At 42.4% G+C, this 24,510-nt stretch overlaps 1 protein-coding gene across 3 annotated transcripts in view; it reads left to right on the forward strand.

Moving 5' to 3' along the window:
• LOC147673797 (fatty acyl-CoA hydrolase precursor, medium chain-like) overlaps window positions 1–24,510 on the forward strand; it is a 342,888-nt gene that overhangs the window by 97,298 nt on the left and 221,080 nt on the right. For all 3 annotated transcript variants that reach the window (XM_086947712.1, XM_086947714.1, XM_086947713.1), the window contains exon 5: window positions 7,540–7,673. In XM_086947712.1, coding sequence (XP_086803838.1) covers window positions 7,540–7,673 — 134 coding nt within the window. The remainder of the gene's footprint in view (window positions 1–7,539; window positions 7,674–24,510) is intronic.

Raw genomic sequence — 24,510 nt, forward strand, 5'->3', positions numbered from 1 at the left:
TTGAATGAATACTGTGACACTCATAATCAACATTTTATTATCTTTGTTTTTGATCTTTATGTGCAATGTCTTTCCCATTCCAGCTCAACTGAGTTCATGCTATCTCAACAGTGTAACAAATTCTATAAACCAATTTAATTTCCTAGTTTGCCTTTTTGACCCTTACACTTTATTTGGTCAAATGCTTTTGACCTCCATGTCAACAGTGCTTTAAGGTGCACCATGTTGGCGTAGAGGTCAGATCAAAGCACCAAGCACCATAAGAGCTGCTTTGTCAAAGGGGAAGTTTGTGAAGGCACATCTTATGCAATATATTTTAAAAAATTACTGGAAAAACAAAGGTGCCCTAAAGTAAATATAACTTGTGCTGCTGGCATGTTATTGTCAATGATGTAATATCAGATATCATTAGCGATGTTATCAATGCAGTAACATTTCAGTGGTGATGTAGAATGCGAGGGGACATTACAAGCAGTGCATGGTGAGGACACAAATTATAGTTACTTGAGATACTTACAACTGGTGAATTTCAGTGTTTTCTAAAGTGTACATCATTATGGTTCATCTACCCACATAGTCACTTCAACCTTAGGTTTTCTTAGTGTATTTATGTATTTCTATGAAAGTATTAATAGTAAGTGGTAAGTAAGGCAAATGTACTGGCTTTGGCAACGGGTGAGAACACCAACATGTAAAAAGGTATGTCTATTGGCTTCAGCAGGAGGGGAGCCATCAACATATATAAAGCAGCCCTATTGACTTTGTCAGAAAGTCACCAATAGCTCTAATCAAATGTATATTTTATAATTACAAACACTGCAATGTTTAGTAATCTTGATTGCCACAAAAGTTTAATATTTTCAAAAAAGTATTTAATTAAAATACAAATATATCTTCAAGTCTTTTTAAAATTCTTTGGGACATTGCTGACAGCAGGCCTTCCATGCAATGAATCTGAGGAATTACTTTCTCTATCTCTTTATTTCTTCCTGTTTCTCCCACGCCTTCCTCTCTATTTAATAAAAAACGATCACTCCTGCATCTGCTTGTCCCCAGCCCTCTAGCACTCTTAGCTATACCTGCCACGGTATCAGGGGTGTCCATCTTAAAATAGTTTATAAAGCATTTCAAGATTGCTGACAATTTATGTGCATGATTACACATGTGTGGCAGTATTCTTTTAATGAATTTTCTTTTGCTTAAAGAGATTCTATCGATTCATGCACATGTGCAGCAATCATATTTAATTGGATTTTCTTAAACCTTATTAATATTAATTTATAGATTCCTACTGCACTTGGTTAATAATCTGCACCTGCCAACTTTGAATTGACTTTCTCAAAGCATTAAGTTACTCCCTCATTGATGCCACTGATGAACATTTGCAAGACCAATAGGTTTCCCAGGCAAAATGATTTGGCTTTGCAAATATTCTTCAATGTGCCAGGAAGGTTATGGTTTAATGACAACTTGAATAGTGTTTTCATTTGTTGTACTTTGATGTCATCAATGCCCACTCCCCAAATAGCTCCCTATACTTGAAATTTTTAAGCCTAGTACCTTAGCCCAGGCATTGTGGTATATCCAAATCATATTTTGCTTTGCTAACACCAACACCTTCTATTTACTGCTCATCTCATATCCTGCATGATCCAAGATTTTTATACATTTCTCGGATTTCTCAATTTCGAGCAGGTGCTTATCACTCCTAATTTTATTGTGTGTCTGAGGAGGAGTGAAACATTTCTGTGTTCTAAAGTAACTATTAGTTCTATGCCACTCAAAGGACCTGGGAGCTTCTTAATAAAAAATGTGGATACATTTCAAAGCATCATCCCTTCTTTTGGAGATGAAACAGTTGCATCCTCATTCAATCATTTTAAAGACTAATGAAAGGAGAGGTGAACATTGTAACTTGCTTTTCTCTTTCCCAATGTCCAAGACTTACTTTTTTCTTCTTCAGGTTTTTGAATGCTAAGGCCACCTTCCTAACTTTGCTAAGTTATATTCACTCTTTGACATGTAGGAAATTGGATTATCAAGATATGGAAGGGTAATGCTGCAGTTGTTGATGTGAGCTTTGACTACAATGAAGTAAAAGCAATCTGGTTCATATTATGTAAACTGGTTTCTCTGAGGAATTCCCACTCACCTTCTTGGTCAGTGTCACTTACTCTCCCATGTGGAGCTTCACCATTAAGGCTCTGCCCTTGAGCCCCAGCTCCTTCCATGTAGGTGTTCAAGGCACTCTTCTACCCACAGGCTCCTGCTTGTGTCTCATCCCTGCTGGTATAGTGGAAGAGCACCCTGCTCATCTGTGATTCACTCTGTGTCCTCATGCTATCTTTTGCCTCTTTTCTTTGCCTCTTGTGTTTTACCCTGTTTTCTTGTCTCTTTTCTCTTTAATTTGCCTTGTTTCACTCTTCCTTGCCTCTTGTGTTTTGCCCTTGTTCTTTACCTCTACTCACTTTAATTTGCCTCTTTTCACTTTTCTCCGCCCTTTTCTCTCTCGTTTGCCTTGCCCCCACTTCCCGCACTCCCCACCACTGCTGCTCCTGCGTCTCCTCCCCACAGTGTGTCACTCCAGCTCCTGCCTCCCAACTAATCACCCTCCCCACCCCTATTTAATGGCAGTTGTACCACTGAACTGCATCCTCCTCATTGTATGCTCCCTGCACAGACTTGCACACTGACGTTGCCTTCTTCACTGAGACCTGCACTGCACCCAACATTGCAACCACCGTCCTCAAAGGATACAATCTCCTGAGAAAAGACCACCCAACCTGCCCAGGAGGAGGCCTCACCATTGTCCACAAAAGTTCCCTCTTATTGACAACCACCTACTCGGTTGATGCCCCCCCCCCCACATTGCAAACATCCACTTCCAGATCCAGACCAATCCCAGAGCGACGCTCCCGTGGACACTTGCCTACAGACCACCTGGCCCCTGCTCACTGTTTACCAAAGCCATCACCGGCCTTATCGCACCCAATGCCCTCGCCTCCACAGACTACATACTACTCCGAGACCTGAACTTCCACCTGGACAACCACAATGACCCCAACACCATTGCCCTCCTTGAGAACCTCATCAACATAGGATTGAAGCACTCGTCTTCATCCCCACACACACAGCGGAACACACACTTGACCCGTTCTTTACAGGAGGAAACAGCATATTCTTCAGCCACAACACGGAACTACTCTGGACAGACCACCACTGCTTCCATTTCTCCTTTACTAAACACACCGCACACAAGCACGCGCACCGCCTCCCTAGCAGAATCTGGAACAAAGTCTCCAAAGAACACCTCACTTCTGCCCTAACTTGTGTTCCACCCCCAACTGCGACAGACGCCAATACCACAGCAAGCAACCTACACCAATGGATCGCCAACTGTGCTAACACACTCGCCCCTCTCCGGAACACCACAAGACAGCGCAAAAGGAAAGCAAACTGGTTTACCAAACGCTCCAAGAATCCAAATTCTCCTGCTGATGACTGGAAAAGACATGGAGAAACAGCAAAACTCTGGAAGCACGCTCTGCCTACAAAACAACCACCATGTCACACCACCACCTTATAAAATCCACAAAGAAGAATTTCCTCTAAGACAGGATCCTCTCCAACATCCAAAGCTCCAAGAAACTTTTCACCATCATACAGGAATTCGCCAAGCCCAACAGCAAAATAACTGACGTCCCTCCCTCACAAGACCTTTGCAACAGACTCACCTCCTTCTTTCACCTCAAGATCAAGACGCTCTATGACAACTTCAACGACCAAGACCTTTGCACCGCCGCAGTCCCCAACCCCAGCAACCCCAGCAACACCACCCAACAGGCCCTTATTACCTGGACTCCACTCACGATGGAAGACACACTAAAGACCATAAAGAGCATCCACTCCAAAGCACCTTTAGACACCTGCCCACTTCACATCTTCCACAGGGCCGCCACAGCCATCACACCCGAGCTACGGCGAACCATCAACTGCTCCCTCAAGACCGCCACATTCCCCGACAACTGGAAGCAAACCAAAGTCAACCCACTCCTAAAGAAACCCTCCGCAGTCCCAATGGACCTCAAGAACTTAGGCCCAACTCACTGTTTACTTTCACAGCCAAGTTCATCAAAAGGATGTCAACATCCAGATAGCACGCTTCATCGAGGCCAACAACATCCTAGAAACCTCTCAATCCAGATTGTGCAGCAACCACAGCACCGAGGCCGCCCTCCTCACCGCCACAGATGACATTGCGCCCTCCTTGGCCAAAGCCGAACAGCAGCACTTATCCTCCTAGACCTATCAACAGCCTTCTACACTGTCTCCCACTGCATACTAGCCACCAGACTCCATGATGCTAGCATCCGACGAAAGGCCCTACACTGGTTACGCTCATTTCTCATGGGCAGAACACAGAGAATAAGACTACTGCCCTTCCTCCCAGAACTAACAGAGACCAGATATGGATTACCTCAATGATCCTCCCTCAGTCCAACCCTTTTTTAACATCTACATGGCCCCCCTTGCAAACATCATCAGAAACCACGGGCTCAATATTGTCTCCTATGCCGATTACACCCAGCTCATCCTCTCCCTCACCAAAGAACCCAACATCATCAGGCACAACTTCCAAGAAGAGATAAACGCTGTTGCAACCTGGATGAAGAACAGCTGCCTGAAACTCTACTCAGATAAAACAGAAGTCCTCATCCTCTGCTCAACCCTCCCCCCCCCACATGGGACAACACCTGGTGGCACCTGCCCTCGGAAACCCATCCAACCCGACAGACCATTCATGCAACCTTGTCATCATCCTGGACTAATTGCTCACCATGAATCACCAGATCAATAGTGGCTCCTCCACATGCTTCAACATGCCCTGAATACTACCTAAAATATTCAAGTGGATCCCCTCCGACTCCGGGAAAACGGTCACTCATCCACTCTTCACCAGCAGACTGAACTAGGGCAACGCCCTTTACGCTGGAATCAACAAAAAACTCCTCCGCAAACTCCAGACCATCGAGAATGATGCAGCCAGACTCATCCTTGATATACCACAGCACAATCACATTCCCCAGCACCTTCACGACCTCCACTGGATCCCCGTTGAAAGAAGAATTACTTTCAAGCTGCTCACGCACGCCAACAAGAACATTGGATCTAAATTCCTCAACAACCGCCTCTCCTTCCACACCCTAAAAGAAACCTCCGATCAGCAGACCTCTTCTTAGCTACCGTTCCACACTTCTACAGGACTAGAGCGGGTGGAAGATCCTTCACCTATTTCGCAGCCAAGACCTGGAACAATCTCCCCCTTCACCTTCAGTGAAGCCGACACTGCACCAATTCAGGAAGGACCTCAAGACCTGGTTCTTTGAATGACCCCTATGGAGCTGCCCAAACCCTCCTCCAGCACCTTGAGACCGGATTGATTCATGGTAGCATGTGACATGCAGAAATTCAGACTGTACATGTGCAACAAGAGCAAAACAATAAAATAATTCTAAACTCCAGTGTGCATTCAACTGTAATCGTAGCTGCTATTCTCTCAACACATAAAAACAACCAGGTAACCAAAATGCTGGAAATGTATGTAGGGTAAAGTCTGGTGTCAGGATCTTTCCTCCCTACAGTGCCTTTTAGAGAAGTATATTTTATTTCAGCAGCTATTCCAGACTTTGCACGATAGAAAACTAAGATATCAAAAGGGCAATCACCCAGTACCTCCTCCAAAAGCTCAAAGAGAGTCTTCACATTCTAGGCCCTATCAACGTTCCAATCGTTACTGTGAATGGCACTAATTGTTATGCAATGGAACCTCTACAAAATGAGACCAAATGTTGTGCCTTCGTTTCACAAGGAGAGATACGCTGGGTGTGTACAAGGTTAAGATTTTCACACTTACTGAATCTTTGCTTGAGTTGACTTTTAAGCCAACCAGTTTGCCACTGAAGGCAGATTATAGAGTAGGTGTGAAAATGGACAATGTTGTGCAAACTATATTATGACCAGGAAGGTAAATGTGATTAGCCTTTTGCTAAAGTTATTGCTATGTTTAAGGCAAGTAATATGACAATCTGTACAACACAAGCACAGAGAGCTCATAACCATATTATGTTTAATTTTTGTAGTCATATATATTTACCCACATGTTGCAAATATTATGTTTGTAGTGTTTTTCCTTAATATGAGATTGGCAATAGGGCTTTTCTCTAGGTCATACATTTAAACACATTTCTCTGCAGCTGTGCTGAATTAGCGATCAATCACATTTCATAATTTTAGTTTGGCATGGGAAAACATCTCCTTCAAACTTGCATCCCACATTTGAACCTTGCTCAGCTATTCAAACCCTTTGCATATAACAACAACTGACTTACCAAAAAGTTAAATATATCACTTTAAAACCCATTTGATGGATTTTAATATTAGGGAAAAGCAGCTGTACCAAGTATGTGTAGGCGACACCTTTGAAGTCAAATAACAGAGGTGCAGAGGATAAACATCGAAATAACTTTGAGGTATCAAGACCAAAAGGTGACGTATTTCATACAAACGTCTAAAGTCATCTAACATATTGAAGAATTTTGAGACCTTATGTAATATATATGTTCTCAACCCTACCCAGAAAATTAGGGAAATGCTTATAGACCTCATTTAATATAACCACGTATGGCCTTCCTTCAACTCCACCTACCCTACATACCCTAATATCGCTTTTTCCAGCACTCTCCTATCCACCACATCCTTAGCTCCATTCAAACAAAGCAAATCTTGCCATGCTTAGTACCCTCTGGAATATCGCTGCTAGCCTCCATAACAATACCCTTTCTCCTCTGATGACTTCTCCTCCCTTCCCTATTGACATGGAGATATCCAGAGTCCGCCACCTTCCCCAACTCTTCCTATTCTTGGTTTCCTACCTCTTTCTGTTTGGGCACAACCCCACTTTGAAGGTGGCCATACAGTGACAGAAGCCTTCCAATATCATGGCTCAGAGAGGTCTCTGGCTGGTGGCCCATTTCTAGCAGGCTTCTTGCATCAAAGTGAGGCAAGGCTCTGCCGCTGAAATCAGAGCTGCCCCAACTTCTACATTAAGCATGGGAACTAAATGAGGATGGTTGGCTGTGCTGTCTGTGTTTCTTGGGTGCTTCTATGTGTGTTGTTAATGTGTGGACAGGTTATTGTGGACTTTTATGCATGTGTACATTCTTAAATGTTGGACTTTGTTCATGGAGGTCTTTATGTCTTCACTTTCTCTACACCTCAATGTTATTTGACCTGTGGAAATTAGAACAGAAGTATAAAATGGTAAGAAAAGCACAGTCATCTACTTCTATAGGGTTTCTTTCTGCACAAATTACAAATATTGAAAATATAGAAGTTGACTGATATTGTCATTGGTTAGAAACTACAGTTCATGCCTAGCTTCCAGGAGCTATGCGAATGGTATTTTTGTAGCCATGGCTGCATTCAAGAACCACAAGGAATGTCTGTTTTTAAAGGATTCTAATCTACTCTTTTCTGTAGGTGATGGTATGGATTCATGGAGGTGGTTTAGTTTATGGAGGGGCTTCGACGTTTGATGGGTCGGCCTTGTCAGCCTATGAAAATGTGGTTGTAGTCATAATTCAATATCGTCTTGGAACCCTTGGATTTTTCAGGTGAGATATCGTTTTAGAATTTTATGCCATTTCATTGGCATTGCACTCTATTTTATGGCTCTTTTGCATGGGATTTTAGTTCGCTGTTGTCAAATACCTTTTGTGAAAAATACTTACCTTTATCTCCTGGAACAGTGCTCATGGGGGCATATTATCAAGGGGGTTTATCTCCGCTTTTTTGGCTTTAAAAGCCAAGAAAGCCGAGATACAATTATCTCCATATTACCTAGCTGTCGCTAACACCAGTTAGCGACCGCTAGTAGGAGATAGCGACCATCTTGGGCCCCGCTTTGCAAGTCAGAGAAATTTATCACTAATGACATGCAAAGTGTGCGTGCCAAGATGTTAGCGACTGGAAACAGTCGCTAACATTGCTATCTCCTATTACCAACTTTTGGAGATATTCGCGCTAAGTGCGAATATCTTCAAAAGCTAACCCCTACCCAGAGCAGTTCTTAGCCATGTTATCCAATGGTAGGTGTATAACATGGCTAAGAGCATTAGCTCGGTAATGCATGAATATCGCTGACTTTTCAGCGATATTCATGCATTTCGGCCGATTTTTATCGCTTAGGAGATAAACCTTGATAATAGCAAGGTTCCTAAGCGATAAAAATCGCCGCAGCACGGTGATAAAAATATTGCCGCTAAACCAACATAGCGATAATTATTGCTAGTTGTTGGTAATATTCCCCATGGAGTCATAGAGATCAGTCTTCGCTTGCAACATCTACCCCATTAAAATCACCACAACAACTCACTTTATACAGTAGAAGGAAAGGCAAAATAAGAGAAAGGAAAAACAAATACACAATGACGAAGTGTAATCCATATACAACTGAAAATAAGCTTTTTTTGAAACTCCCGGATTGATATGTCAGAGTAAAAAATGTATCATGATAAATAAGTATATGAAATATTGGGGGAAAGCAGTACCTGTATCTGTGGATTCAAATGAGGAGTTTAGATGTTTCTGAGAGAAATGGCAATACAGACATGCAACCTTCCACAATCCTTTGAATCATGTATTGTTTAATAATTTCAAGCACTTGGAAAGAAATTATAAAGTCTGAGAGTCCTGAACACATTGCTTACCTGGCAATTCTGCTCTATAATACAACAAATGCCTTCAAAGAAGGAAAAGACTGCGGACTTACCCCAGATCCTTCAACCAGAAGTGCATGACAAAAAAGGTAGCTTCCTCAGGGTGAACCTCATTGCCAGACCTACTCACTGTGTGCACCTAAACCAAGGTCTGCCTTTTTACTACTTGCCAATCTTACACAGACCTGATAAAGAACTGCAGGTTATCAGTAAAGGGCACGGGGAAAGGTGTGAATCTATTGCCACATGGGACACAGGACACACACAATTCACAACTCCCTTTCACTCACTATCTTTAACAGTCAAGTTATGTTACGTTATAATATATTATGTTATTTTATGTAAGATATTTATTTATTTATATAGCGCTAGAATCGACCCCCGGAGGGGTATCTCTGCGCTTAAGCAGACTATGAGGAGAAGCAGAAGTTCCTGGCATGCTTAGCAAGTACCGAACAAGAAGGTTTAAAGCAGTTTCCTGAATCTTATATGCTCTGAGCACTGTCGAAGAGAGAGGGGGAGCTCGTTCCAGAGACGCAGGCCAAGATAGGAGAGAGCCTTCCCTCCTAATCTTGCCCTTCTTGTACTGGGTACTTCAAGAAGATGTTTACTACTAGAGCGTAGAGGTCGCAAGGGTGTATAGGGTATACATTTCTCCAACAGATAGGAAGGGCCCAGGTTCTGGAGCGCTTTATGGATGACGCAACATGTTTTAAGCTTGATCCTTTGGCGAATAGGAAGCCAATAGAGCTTTACAAGCAGCGGATGGGAAGGTGTCCTGGGTGGAGCATTCTGCACCAGCCGTGCAGCTGTATTTTGGACTACTTGTAGTCTGTTGAGTAAGTTGTCATAGGCCGAGATCAGCAGACCATTAGAGTAGTCCAGGTGGCTTACTACTAGGGCCTGAACCAGAGTTTTACGGGTGGAGTCAGGAAGTAGCGGGAAGACTCGACAGAGTAGGCCTATTACATGGAAGCACGACCCAGCTATCTGAGTAACATGCTCTTTCAGGCTAAGGGAATGATCTAAGCGGATACCCAGTTTTTTTTACTACATGTTTAGGGACCAGGTTGGGACCCAAACCGTTGGCCACCAATCAGGAGTATGGTATGGTATGTTATGTTATGCTAAAGATGGAATGTGCACTGGCTTTTGAGATCCCAAATGGCAAAGCTGGAGTTGGCCCATTTGGAAGAAAAGTACTTTTGTGCATTAGTGACTTCTTGGTCCTAAGCTCTCAGGTGTACCACAAACAAAAACAATTATACAACTTTACATCAAACAAACGGAATGACACATGCTTAGTTATAGATCCATCAGCCAACAAGCCTATATTTAAAAACATATATAAAATGAATTGGCAATGATTGCATGATGCATACGATTGTAGAGTGTGTTATTTCTGAAGACTATTAAAAACATGTGAGGAATGTATCATTTCAGTGCTTGACAATTGGTTATCCCACACACAACAAAGCAGTGAGCACAAAAAACTTTAATGGCATAAAGTACACTATTTTCTTTTATTACCGGTCACAAAAATGTGGCCCTTGGGGCCCGCCTTTTATTTATTTTGACCTGTTACTTTTAGATACATTAAGGCTACCACCAACACATGTGGAAAAAAAGGCGAGGTTCTGTGTCTTACATGGACATAGCAAGGGGAGTTAGCTAGCCAACCTGGGAGAGTGACCAAAATAGTTTTTTTCTTTATCATGTTTAATCACATCATTTGTAGCGCTAAAATTGACCAGGAAATCCCCTCTCGATGCGAGCAGATCAACCACAATATAGATAGTAGACGTTTACAAAAGAGTCTTGGTAACTTTTCAAAAAGATTCCGGAGAAGGGGTTGTTTAGTTAGTCAGAATAGTATGATTCTCCTCATTTATACGTTTTTGGTATGGGAAATGTGGTACTATGGTACCGTCGATCAGGAATGTCAGGAGAGCTTCACTATTGAATTAAGACAGGAGCTGAACCCAGGAGAAAATTATAAATCATGTAGCTGTTGGCCACTTCTTTTTAAACGGTAGAGGAAATCTCTTTTCCCAGAGTTGCTGTGAGCCAGTCAGATCTACTGCAAATGCAGTTTTTTTTATCGAGAGCACGTAATATAGGGCCTGTAGAATATCAAGAGCTTTCTTACGAGTTCTGTTGTTACAAGTTCAATTGTGGTGCTGAGGTTTTTTGGGGGCTGAGTCTGATATATAAAAAAAATGAGTAAGGGACATAAATATGGCTGAAAGGTGCAGCAAAAAGGTTTTAAGTTTAACACTCACCTTATCATCATTATGGGACCAACGCCGGAATCCACTAAATTAAGATTGAGGGAATATATGGGATAAAAAACTTTCTGGAAGTCAGGCAGCTATTTCCAATTGAATTCCGGCAAGATGGAGATTCTGCTTTTTGAGAAAGCTCATTCCTTCTGGTCCAGTGATTGGTGGCTCATAGAAATAGGGTCACTCCCTACCCCAAAAAAGGTAGTCAGAAATCTTGGCTTTTTGATCAATCAGAATCTCTCTTTGAAAGAACATGTTGACTTTATCACTGGATCCTGTTTCAAACTGATGCAAATTCTTAGGAAAGCCTTTCAGTGGCTCATACACCAGTGGCGGGTGGCGGGCGAGGTCGGGTGTGGAGGAGGGGGGCTTGGGCCCTTGAGGGAGCACAATAAAAAACTAAATATAATTAAAAAATTACAACACTTACCTTGCTGCCAGTCCTGCTACCACGTCTTTCCTCCTTGCTCCAGCTAGGCTCCCCAGACCAATTACAAGGCTGCAATGCAGTGTTGTGATTAGTAGGCCCCAGGCTCTCCTGCTCAAAACCAATCACAACGCTGCAGCGTTGTGATTTGTTTTGAGCGTCCTGATGGGACGCTCAGCCGGGAAATGAGAGCGTGGGCTTGTTCTCCATGCAGATTGTAATGCAGCCTGCAAAGAGAAAGGGGAAAGTGCGCATGACTGGTTTGGATGGCCCAAGAGGGTCTAGTAGGCAAACCACTCTTTTCCTACCCTGCTCCACATGAGCAGAGCAACCCCGCCCACCTGCAAAGGAAGGAAATATAAAATGATAATAACTAAAAGTAATTATCGTTTTATATTTCCCTTCCTTTGCACAGCTCAAAGCAGTGGGGCGATGCTCCTAAGCCATAGCGGAGAAGCCGCCACTGTCATACACCCATTTACAAAAATAAAGTTCATTTTAATAAATAAAATGATACCAGAACATCAAAAATCCAATCAGTAGAACCAGAGATATTGAATTTTAATTTGTTTGTAAAAATCGCACCAAGAAGCTAAAAACACTAACTTTGAGTACCTGGTCACTTTAGAATGGGACAATACACATGCTCAGGCCAACCTCGATTCCACGCAGGCCGGGCACCAGGTTCTTCCCACTGGGAGTTGTAGTCTATGTCCTTGATGCAAAGTCATTGCAGAGGGGTCCTCTGTGTTGATTCCAATGAGGCTTTCAGCAGGTTGGCGATTTATTGAGGTTTTGCATCACCCAGCATCACTTCCAATGACGTTTTTGGCTATGCTCCATGGCTTTGCCAGAGTTCACGTTGCCAGCATTGGTTTCAATGAAGCTTTCAACTGTGCTGCAAGGCTTTGCAGAGATTGATGATGATTCTGGTGCAGATTACAGATGGGATCTGTATGGTGTGACACTGCTAGGCTTTGCGGCGCTCAACCTCGGTTTTGGTAAAGCATTCGGTTTGGAGTTACACAGCTCTGTGGGACCCTGCGTTGCTTCACCCTGAATCTGTGGAATCTTCACTTAGGCAGGGATGAGATCTCTCTGATGCCAGCCAAGGATGTATGGCGTTACAACGCATAATTTTACATCGCATTCCATTACAACGCGATTTTTACAATGCAGGATCCATTACAATGCATGCCTTTACAACGCATGTCATTACATAGCAGATGCTATTACAACGCATGCCATTACAACGTAAGTATAGGTAAGTATATCTTTTTAAAAAAAAATTAATTAAGTTAATTTAATTAATTAAATTTAATAAATTTAAATTAAATAATTTTAAAATTGTAATTAACTTAATTTAATACATTTAAAAATTGAAATTAATTTATTTTAATTAATTTAATTTAATTAATTTAATTTAATTATTTTAAAAATTGTAATTATTTTTTTAATTAATTTTATTTAGTTAATTTAATTTAAATAAATTAAAAATTGTAATTAATATAATTTAATTATTTTATTTAATTTCATTAATTTAATTTAATTAATTTTAAAATTGTAATAAATTTATTTTAATTAAATTAATTTATTTAATTTAATTTAATTAATTTAAAAATTGTAAATAATATAATTTAATTAATTTAATTTAATTTAATTAATTTAATTCATTTAATTTATTTAAAGTCATTTAAAAAAAAAACTGAACCCTAAAAATACCCCTGTACCCCAAAACCCAAACCCAGCCCTAAAACCTAAAAATACCCCTGTACCCCAAACCCAAACCCAGCCCTAAAACCTAAAAATACCCCTGTACCCCAAAACCCAAACCCAGCCCTAAAACCTAAAAATACCCCTGTACCCCAAAACCCAAACCCAGCCCTAAAACCTGAAAATACCCCTGTACCCCAAAACCCAAACCCAGCCCTGAAACCTAAAAATACCCCTGTACCCCAAAACCCAAACCCAGCCCTGAAACCTAAAAATACCCCTGTACCTCAAAACCCAAACCCAGCCCTAAAACCTAAAAATACCCCTGTACCCCAAAACCCAAACCCAGCCCTAAAACCTAAAAATACCCCTGTACTCCCAAACCCAGCCCTGAAACCTAAAAATACCCCTGTACCCCAAAACCCAAACCCAGCCCTAAAACCTAAAAATACCCCTGTACCCCAAAACCCAAACCCAGCCCTAAAACCTAAAAATACCCCTGTACCCCAAAACCCAAACCCAGCTCTGGAACCTAAAAATACCCCTGTACCCCAAAACCCAAACCCAGCCCTGGAACCTAAAAATACCCCTGTACCCCAAAACCCAAACCCAGCCCTAAAACCTAAAAATACCCCTGTGCCCCAAAACCCAAATATACTCCTATACTCATACTTATTTGTAAAATTAATATATTTAATTTATAAAAAAACATAAATTAATATATTTATTTATAATTAATAATAATTAAATTAATTAAATAATATTAAATAAAATAAAAAAATTATATACTTACCTATACTTACGTTGTAATGGCATGCGTTGTAATTGCATCTGCTATGTAATGTCATGCGTTGTAAAGGCATGCAATGTAATGGATCCAGCGTTGTAAAAGTTGCGTTGTAATAGAAGTGCGTTGTAAAAGTTGCGATGTAACGGTTGTTTCCCGCCAGCCAAGGGTCCAGGCCAGGAAGGCGCCTCTCGGTCAGGACTCCCTCCAGCATCATGAGTCAGGAAGGTCCATTTGGGGTTGGTCAGCTGAGGAGTTGAAGCTTTTTCTGTTCCTTTAGCTCAAACAGGAGGCAAGCCAACTGACCATTGGAGTCACTCTGTGTAGAAAGCTTTCAAGTCAAGCAGATACAATCTTCCTCCTTCAGACAGCAAGCAATCCTTCAAAAAGCACGACAGTCCTTGTGGTAGCAGAGCAATCCTTCATCTGGATCTTTCACAGGTATAGGAGTGTTATGATGATTGGCTCTGGAGGTCCAATATTTATACATGGTGCCAGTCTATGTGTGGCTGATTCTCTGACCTACCTCCAACACTGGTTTGGCAAAGCTTTTCCCTTTTTCTTGCTCCAGGTTCCAAACTGTCAGGGGTGATAAAAGGTTGGTCGGGCCTGGTGTCAGGTACCTTTGTGTGTGCCGTAGTCAAAGCTCTTCGAAGTTGAATTGTAAGTGGGGTTGGGTGCAGCCCATCCCCAGTCATCTTGCCAGGCAGGCCTGTTCACACCCAAGTCTCATTTGCATCACTGTCTCTCAATAATACTCAAATTACAACAGAAGTTATGTGACCCAGGACACTGGCAGAAGGCAAACTGAGTGGTACCAAAAAATGGCAACTTTCTAAAATTGTCTTTTAAGAATTATAACTCAATAACCAACTTCACCATTAAAGAGATGTTCAAATTAAAATGAAATGAATGAAAACAGCATATCTCTTTCTGCTCCCAATCTAAAATGAGCACTTCTTAAATGTAATAAGATTACCTATTGTTAGCCGATGAGAGAGATAGGCCTTCCAAAAGCATATAACAACTTTAGGAGTTTTCACTTCTCCCTATGAGTCTTTAGGGCCTTCCTTAGGGTGACCTATAAGTATTAAAAAGGAAGGTTGAGGCCTGGCATAAGGTTGTATTTTGTCAGGTTGTATCATCAGTTTAAAACTGCACTACAGACTGCAGTTGCAGGCCTGAGACGTGTTTTAAAGTGCTACTTTAGTGAGTGACACAATGAGGGCTGCAGACCCACTAGTCACATTTAAATTATAAGGCATGAGTACAGTTATTAATATTTACTAGAGTATGTATGTAATGTATGTAAGGCACACTTATAAAGCGCAACTATCACCCGGCGGGTATCCTGGCGCTGTGATCTTTCAAGGCCCGAACACAAGAGACATTACATTAGCAGCCATCTATATTGTCCTTGGGAAAAGGTGAGTTTTTAGTCCCTTTTTGAAGGAAGAAATGTCCCTCATACTCCGGAGAGACAATGGAAGCGTATTCCAAAGCCTGGATGCTGCGTAGCCAAAGGAGCGCCCACCCATCCAGAGTCTTACAAGTAAATTAAATGTGTCAATTCGATGTAGTCCAATTTCACCATATTTCAAGGAGAGAACACAAGAACTTTAGCACTGGTTAGCAGAGGTAAAGTCCACGGAGTCTTGAATACATGAAAACCAAATTCAGCAAACAGGAGGGGTGAAGGCAAAACATTTGGAGGAATACCACACCAAGGATAACGTTTCTTGAACTACAGATAACATAATGGTGATGTATTTTGTGGTTTAAAAAGGCTATCAAGGAAGGCACTGACTTATATTGATGTTTGGTTAACTATTTAATCATTTTTGATTGGGTTTGTTTGAACCACTAGTGGTCAAAATTAAATTCTAGGAGCATTGATTTTCTCCTGAAAGTAGGTGATTTTATCTTTCACCGGTGCGGTGTGCCGATCAGAAATGTGAATATGTGTATGTCTTAAATTCTAAAATCATGTATAATGTATACCCTTATAATAATACTGGTACCTTCAATAAATGTCTTAGCAATCTATTTCCCAGAGGTGGATAAGCTTTTTTAACATGTGATCATTATTGGTTATTGAGGAAATGTTAAGAGAAGAAAGATTTGATACAGTTGCTCTTTTTCCACAATGTTCTCTCATAAACATAACAACAGCATAGAATCTCAATCTGTCATAAGTACATAACTGTGTCTCCAAATAGCTCTTTTGTCATTCTTTTAACATGACAAGCTGTAGCCAGGCTGCGTTTTGTCACCACTTGATGGGAAAGTGTCAGCTGAGTGTTCCAGTACTAAAGAGCTTTGCCTTTTTATCAATGCAATTGGACAGTGTGCACCCTAAGATCCATTCCAGGGTCCCTCGAGTTGAGACACGACACACGACAATTGCGGGTGAGCTTATTTGACTTGTACGAATGCTACAACTGGATCTATGTTAATCACACACTTTGATGGTGGATACATGATACTAGTGTTTGGGTAGTTTGTGGCAATATATTGGTAAGTATTACCAACACTGTTGCAATAACCTAGTTGTCATATCTTCCTACAGGTCATAACAAAGTGGATCAGTTGGTGATACATTTGTGGACCACTACCTTTGGTTCTGCATTTTTCCTTTATATGCATGTTTCTTGAACAGAAGCAATACTTTAAGGTCCTGATGGATGCCAATACACCTCTTATGAGGGTCAAGTTGACAGAAACATGTTGACTAATGATGAATGACACACAGAAGCAGGGTCAATTTACTGTTTCACTCTTATTTTTAATCCTGATCCAGGCATGCAAGAATAAAGTGTTATGCCAGCTCTGGAGTCATTTATAACTGTCAACATAATTTTTTTCACATTTTGCACTCTCTCCTATCCTCATCACCCTTTAGATCTGTGTACGGCCTCCACCATATTTCAAAACATTCAAAGAGCTCCACCTTCTAAGAGAGGGATTTGCAGCCCACACTGTGATCTGCTGTCACAGTGTCATGGGAGCCCCGAAGATGAAGCATGCCACTTTTTCTCATTGAGCGAATTTTTCCGCTAGGTTTCTTACCATTTCTGATTCTTTCTCTTAGACCCTGGTGTTTCTATGTGTGTATAAAACATTGATTGGGAATGAACACCCACAGGTCTCTAATTCTCCCCAAGCCCTGCTTTTGTGTTTACTTACCTTAGAGGTTTCCCACCTGGTTGCAACAGGAGTTCCTGTGCCCCAGCTGACAGTCTGAATCTTTTGCAGCAAAGACCAGAAATTTGACCCCCTGCCAGTTGGTGTGAACACTCCCGGGAGTCAGAAACAAAGACCTGGATGAGACGGAGGTGAAACCTCCTTCCCTGATAGGATGGCTAGTAAAGTGGAACTTCAAGGAGGTGAGCTACAATGCTTTCTCCACCTCTGAAATGAATCCAGGCTGCATCCCAGAGGACGACTCAGCTGTTCCTATGACCCTAGACACATTTGCTCGTGGGAAGGTAGGGCATTTCTGTAGTTAGGAAGTGTAAATACCAGAAGGCTAGCCGCACCCCTAGGGTGGGGTACCTAGTCTGTACAGCCAAGGAAGAATCAGAGGTTATGGGTGGAAAAGGTGACAGCCCCGGATGTGACCACCTCAGGGTGGATCATCCACTAGGGCTAGTAGCCACTTGACCACTTGCACCCACCCCCATAACACCCCTACATATAGAATTTAAGGGGCAACCCTGGCACCAGAACCTCAGTTCTGCTTTGAATTGCAAAAGAGGACAAAACATAGATTTTAGTCCATGACTACAGGACCTGCACATAGAAGAGGCGACACTTTGCACCTGTGGTAACCACCCTGCAACTGCAAGACTGCTACTTGTCCTGGACCAAAGTCCAGCTCCCAGAGACAGAGGGACCCCTTTGAGAGACAAAGGCAACTCCAGACTCCCTTGGGCTTGTGGTAATAGTCCCCTGCAGCCAGCAGGTAAAGCACGTTCCCTGTCCCGAAGAATTGCTGATCATCGAGCCCCCTGAGGTATTGACCAAATGTAGAAGATCCAGTGCATTGTGGGAAACAAGTTTCAGGTGGCTACCATTTTGCCTCTGACCTCCAGGAATTGAAATAGTTTCAAACTGGCCTTCCCTCTGCCAAAAGCTCCTTCACTCGACACTGCATCCTGAGGGAACTTTGCAGAACCTTTATCCGACACCTCAGTGGCCCCATTGTGAGCTTTTTGCATCTGATTCCTCATCAGCACAGCTTGTGCGGTAAATCCAGCTACCCTACAGCTCCAGTTTCAGTACCAGGAACAGATAGAACAACTCTGCACCCATGCACTATGAGCTGGGAGAGGTGTGACGCCGCGGCCAGGGCGACTGACGCTGGAATCTGGGGATCACGGTTTGATCCCTGGCACCGGCGGCAGATTAGCCCAGCACCATGTGACAATGGGTAATAGCTTGCTTAATCTTCCTGATGGCCCCCAGCGCCTGGAGACCCTTAAGGGCGATTGTTCGCGCTTTACAAATGTGGAATAGCTGGGTAAAATTGAACTGACTGTCATGGGCTGGTCCTGGAATCCACATCACCTCTTCCCCCCAGTGGGTTCCATGCAACCCAGCTGGAAAATGACTGATTGTCACTAGTGTTTTTTACAATTGACCACAAAGCTAACATGTCACAATAATATTTGCGCAGATTGTTTTTCCTTGTAAAGTCCATAACTCCTGTTACACAAATCTGATTGTCTTTATTTTAGTGTCTAAATTTATATAATAATCTCCTATTGTCATATACATTGTTGTTAGATTTGTTATGAGTTCTGTCATTAACTTATTGTCCATGTTGGTTCTCTAAAACTGCTTAACACATATTCCTCTAGTAAAGCCTGATTGCTCTGTGCCACACTACCAGGACTGAGCTAGGGGTTTACTAGAGTGAATCCAAAGGACCTATTTTAGGGTATTGTGAGAGAATTACATGTATAAGTGTGAATCCTAAGGACTTACTTTCGTGTATTGTGAGTGTATTACATAGTAATGCCAAAACAACCTGGCCGCATAATACTCCACTTTCTTACAGTGATGGTGATGTCCTGTGATCAGATGATGTTGACAAGAAGTGACATGTATATGTTGAAAATGGTGGGGGTGAAGGACAATCCTTTTGAAACTCTGCATATCAGTTTCTTGGACTCTGATGTGAAGGGTGGCAGCCTGACCCTTTGGGATCTTCCAGTGAAGAAGAAACAGATCCATTTGAGAGCAGCTCCTTTTATGCCAGTCTTGTGGAGTCTTCTGATATGGTTGTTGTGGGAGGCAGTGTTGAAGGCCACAGAGAGGTCAAGCATGATGTGGGCAGCTGTTTCTTCCCTATCCAGAGTGGTTTGAATTTCGTCAGTGGTTGTGATGAGTGCTCTTTCAGTTCTCATTTGTTTCTAAATCCTGATTAAGTATTGCCTACAAGAAGATAAAGTTAATGGTGAGTTGTGATATGCTTGCTGATGGCCTTCTCATTCACTTCGGCTGGATAGGGGGGCAGGGATATAGGTAGGAAATTGCTCAGTTGATTTGTGTTGGCTGTGGGCGGGTGAGTAGAGAACTTTATAAACCCCTGATTGATTGATTGATTGATTGATTGATTGATTGATTGATTGATTCTCAAGGAGGGCTTTGATTTCTACAAGTTTGCGTTTATCCAGGAAAGTGGAGGACATGATAAAGATGTTGTTGATGTGGGTCAGGGTAGTGTTGACTGGTGATGTTTCCTTGTTGTAGATGTGGTGGGGGCATGGGTCAGTTGGGGCACCTGAGTCGATGGTCTTCATGATAGTTGCTGTATCATTTCTGGTGAGAGTTATCCTTTGAGTCAAGTGGCCGTCTTCTTTGACAGTTACTAGCACCTACTGGTTTTTCACTACAAGAAAGCTGTCTGGCCCATAAAAAAACACTGAGCTGCAATAATAAATATTACTTCTGTTATCTCTGGTAGGAGACCAGCTAGAAAAATTACTAAACAACTATTTTTAATATTTGTCAAATGATCAACTCAATGGTGAGTTTGGATCCCTGCATGAAGCTCCTTGAGGATAATTTGCATTAGCTGTCCAGCTATATCCCAATGAGTGAGTATCCATCATGAGGTGTGAAAACTACTCTCACAACAGAGACAAAGTCCAAGGTGCAGGGAGGCATTTGTAATCCTCTGGCAGGAAGGCTAGTTGGGATGTACCCAGCAGCTTAACTTACTTCAATCAAATGTTAGCTGACACCAGAGCAGGTCCTCTCTTTTGGTCTTCCAGTTAATTAGGCACCATACCAGGGGGGGGAGGGAGCTGCTCCACAACTGGTTTGGAGTGACCAAGGAGGAGGGAATTGTTCAATACCTTGGCCACACCTCTGGGCAGGCACACAGGCTCTGCACAAGGGGCAAAGGGCTTATCCTCTTATATTTAGGCAGCAAGGAACAATATGGGATCAATTGCAGTAGGGTAAATGGGAACTGTTAAAAAAGGGGTTAGGGTTACCCCTGGAAACGTTAACCTCATTGATTGGGGAGGAGCCAGGAGATACCCCCACTGACTAGTTGTGCCAGGTTTAAATGCTGCACCCTAAGGCTCCTTCATCAGATCACTCTGGATGGACCTGTGGATGACTGAAGAAGGACTGCTGCTGATGCTTGAGACCTGTAATGACACCTGAAGACCTGGAACAAAAAAACCTCAAAGGGTCAGTTGACAGTCCTCCTGTGTAAGAGCCACAAAAAGCTTTTCCCCTCAAGTTCCAAGCTGACCATTACCTACTGGACCTTACCTGGACTTTGCTGGCTGCCTTTACTGGAGTGAGTCTTGACACCCAGTTACTGTTCCTGACGTCTTTGAACACTGTGCTGGGTCTAATTGGACTTGCATCATCTCTGCAAAGCTGGTACGTAGGAACGTTTTAAGCTCCAAGATCTCCGAAGGTCTAGGACATTCCTTCCAAGCCAATCTGCCCACGGTGCAAACTTGTGGATGAAAAAACTGGTTTCTCCCACTCAGAGCTTCTGCCAATTCAGCTGGACTTCATCAAGATGGCATCTGGCCCAATGGAACTCACTGTCGGATGTAGCCGCATCCCTGCTCCGGTTTAAGATTCCAAGCTCAAAAATAGATACTAAGTGCCTGATTTAGAGTTCAGATGAATTGCACCCTGAATTTAGAAATGCCTGCTGGCCCAGCAAATATATATGACCTTTGCCAGGGAACGCCATCACAGCCTGATGTGTACAGTACAATTCTGTCACCATAAAAAACGTTCAATATGTTTTTCTTTGTTGTTTAAAATAAAATCCCTATGAAGTATTTTTCTTTTTGAAAATTATAACAACTAACAGGCCTATCACCATAACCGTGTTCTACCATGGTGTGGAGGTCATTCAAACGTTTTTACTTTCCACAACGTTTTTCATAGTGGTAAGAACCCTCTCTGTAAAACTGTAAATCAGGTCCTAAGTTTGAAGGTAACATTTTGACTAGGTGAAGGCAAATAAAAGTTCCACCTGACAAGAGGACTTCCCTGGGTTCAAAATTGGAATATTCACGCTTTGAGTTTTTTCTGACAAAAACAATAGCTTAAGTGGAATCTCGTCCACTGCCTGATTTTGTGAGGTCTCCCATTTTAGAGTCTAAGTCCCAAGGTAAAACCGCTGACCATGTCGACATTGTTTGGTGTATCTGAACCACGCTTCATTGCAATCGGCTAGAAAAATTACACCTAGGTCCCAGTCTACTTCGACTATTGACTATCATTGGCACTTTGTGCTTTTTTTGCTTAAATCTTCTAAAATGCATATCTCTGCTTCCCTTTATTGAACTCCTGTCATTTTGTATATTAAATTATACTAAAATTTTTTAATTGGAGTGGGAATTGTATTGTGTTGTGTTTTTGACTTTTTAACTGTTTTGATGTTTTTAAATGATTCACACTTTAAGCCTGTCTGCTCTGTGCCATAGCTACCAGGGGTTGAGCTTAGGTTTAGATTAGTGCAACCTTTACGTGGACCTTAGTAGACCTTATCACTTGTGGTGCATCAACTCATGTTTTAGTAAACTCAATTAAAAACAATGCTGTGTGACAAAATGTTGATCTAAGGAAGTACACTGTTCAAGCTCTATTCAGAGCAGAGCTTGTTACCATCACATCAGGTATGCTGGCTGGAAAAATGGAATTGCTATATTTATTAAAACTGAAATTTACATTTATAGGGCCAATCACACCATAGTTAGGGGAAAGCATGAACATATGTGTGCACGCAAAGTATGCCTTCTTATTTGGCCTAACAGTTGGCAAACTATGATGTAGGAAATTGGGTTACTGGTTGAGGGGTGAGAAACCCCAATAAAGCAGCAACCACATTTTTTGTTAATGTGAAACACAAGCAAACCCCAATTTAACCTGTGCTCATTCATCTGGTAGCTTGGCACACAAGTAGTCAGGCTTAACTTAGAGGCAGTGTGCAAAATATGTATGCAACACTTCAAACAGTAATAAAGTGAAAACACAACACAAGGAAACTTTGACTACAAACTAGAAAAATAGAGTACATTTAATAATATATTTAACACAAAAAATCCAATTAGTAGATACAAATATATTCAATTAAAAGCACAAAACACCAACTGTTGTCTATCTGGTTGTGACAACCTAGGACAAAGTTGCAAGTTCTGCCCGACCATGGTGGAGAACGGCTGAATATAGGGACCAAGTTAGACCCACGGAACAAAGTACCTTCAGTACTAGTTGAGGAGCATTGCAAGATCCTGTGTTGTGGATGCGTTGGACAACACTGGTTCAGATGAGCTGCGGGCTGCGTTGTGAGGTCCTGTGTTGAGGATGCATTGAGCAGCAGTGGCTCTGAAAAGCTGCAGGCTGCAACTTGGGGTACTGTGTCAAGGATGTGTCACACAGCAGCAGTTCCGGGAAGCTGCAATGTGAGGTACTGCAACACGATTGAGTCACTGAGTAGCAGTTATGACGAGCTTTGAGGTCCTGAATTAGAGATGATTTGGGCTGCTGCGGATCTGCAAGGCTATGCATCACGCTGTAGTTATCCTGAATACTTTTTAATAAGAACACAATTTGCCACACAGCCACGCTCGATTATCAAAAGTAATGCAGCAAACCTAGAAGCATGATGTGTGCTTTCAGAATCATCTGTAAACCTGTTGTGCTTCTAGATTTTCTGCATTTCTTTTCTTAATAGGGGCACGGCTGCAGGGCAGATTGTGTGCCTTTTTCAAAGTATTCATTTAAATTGCATTGGATCGGCGGGTGAGCCTAGGCCATTCCTGCACGTAATACCGACACCAACCAGAGGGCGGTTTACGGAACCCATTCTAAGTTAGAGGGTCCAACCATCCCTGATTCTTTTACGGGGGCCTGGTAGGCGCGATCTCAAAAGGCCACCTGGTACAATAAAGGGAGAATCAAGACATGCAGAAATCACACTGATCCAAAACCCTGATGAAATTGCCGGTAAAGGAAACTTGGCGATGAAACATGTTGGTTGTTTTGAATAGAGCGGGCACACAGCACGGAATAAAGTTGGACTAGCCAGTGTAACCTAGCTCTTTTTAAGGTGGTGGAACCAGAACTCAAGTATATGAGTTTTGCATACCACAGTGGGTCACTTACACATAACACACAGGTTTTTCTTTTTCTGCACTGTTTATATCCCCGCTTTTTTACCGGTTGACAGATGCTGATGATGAGAACGTGAGCACACAGGTGAGTACCAGCCTGTAAAGTCCTCCCCCGGGTGTTGCTCCCGTGAGGCTCTGCCAACTTTCCTGCCCCTTTTTTTGAAGGCTTCACCCTCTGAGAAAGGTCTAGTGAGGTGTGGGATCAGCACATGGGGTTCACACACACATACTCTCTGTTTTTATCTTTTTATCTTCAAAATGGTGACATTATTTAGCACATGTAGATAGAAGGTTGTACAACACCCTCTGTTGAATAGATTAAGGTATAGCAAGTAGGGGTCTTTGATTCCATACTGCATCAGGGCAGGCCATTGGTTGTTTAAGATATATTGAGTGGGGGGCGGCCTGTATAAACCCTTGTTCTTCTCTTCCCCCTGGGGCTCCTTGTAGTTGAGAGTCTATCTGGTTGTGCCAAACTAGGACAAAAATGCAAGTTCTGCCCCACCATGGTGGAGAACGGCTGAATACGGGGACAAAGTTAGACCCACGGAACAAAGTACCTTCAGTACTGGTTGAGGAGCATTGCAAGATCCTGAGTTGCGGATGCGTTGGACAACACTGGTTCAGATGAGCTGAGGGCTGCATTGTGAGGTCCTGTGTTAAGGATGCGTTGAGCAGCAGTGGCTCTGAGAAGCTGCAGGCTGCAACTTGGGGTACTGTTTCAAGGATGTGTCATACAGCAGCAGTTCCCGGGATGCTGCAATGTGAGGTACTGCATCACGATTGTGTCACTGAGTGGCAGTTATGACGAGCTATGAGGTCCTGAATTAGAGATGAGTTGGGCTGCTGCGGACCTGCA

The sequence above is a fragment of the Lissotriton vulgaris genome, chromosome 12, assembly GCF_964263255.1.
Source record: "Lissotriton vulgaris chromosome 12, aLisVul1.2, whole genome shotgun sequence".
Taxonomy (NCBI): domain Eukaryota; kingdom Metazoa; phylum Chordata; class Amphibia; order Caudata; family Salamandridae; genus Lissotriton; species Lissotriton vulgaris.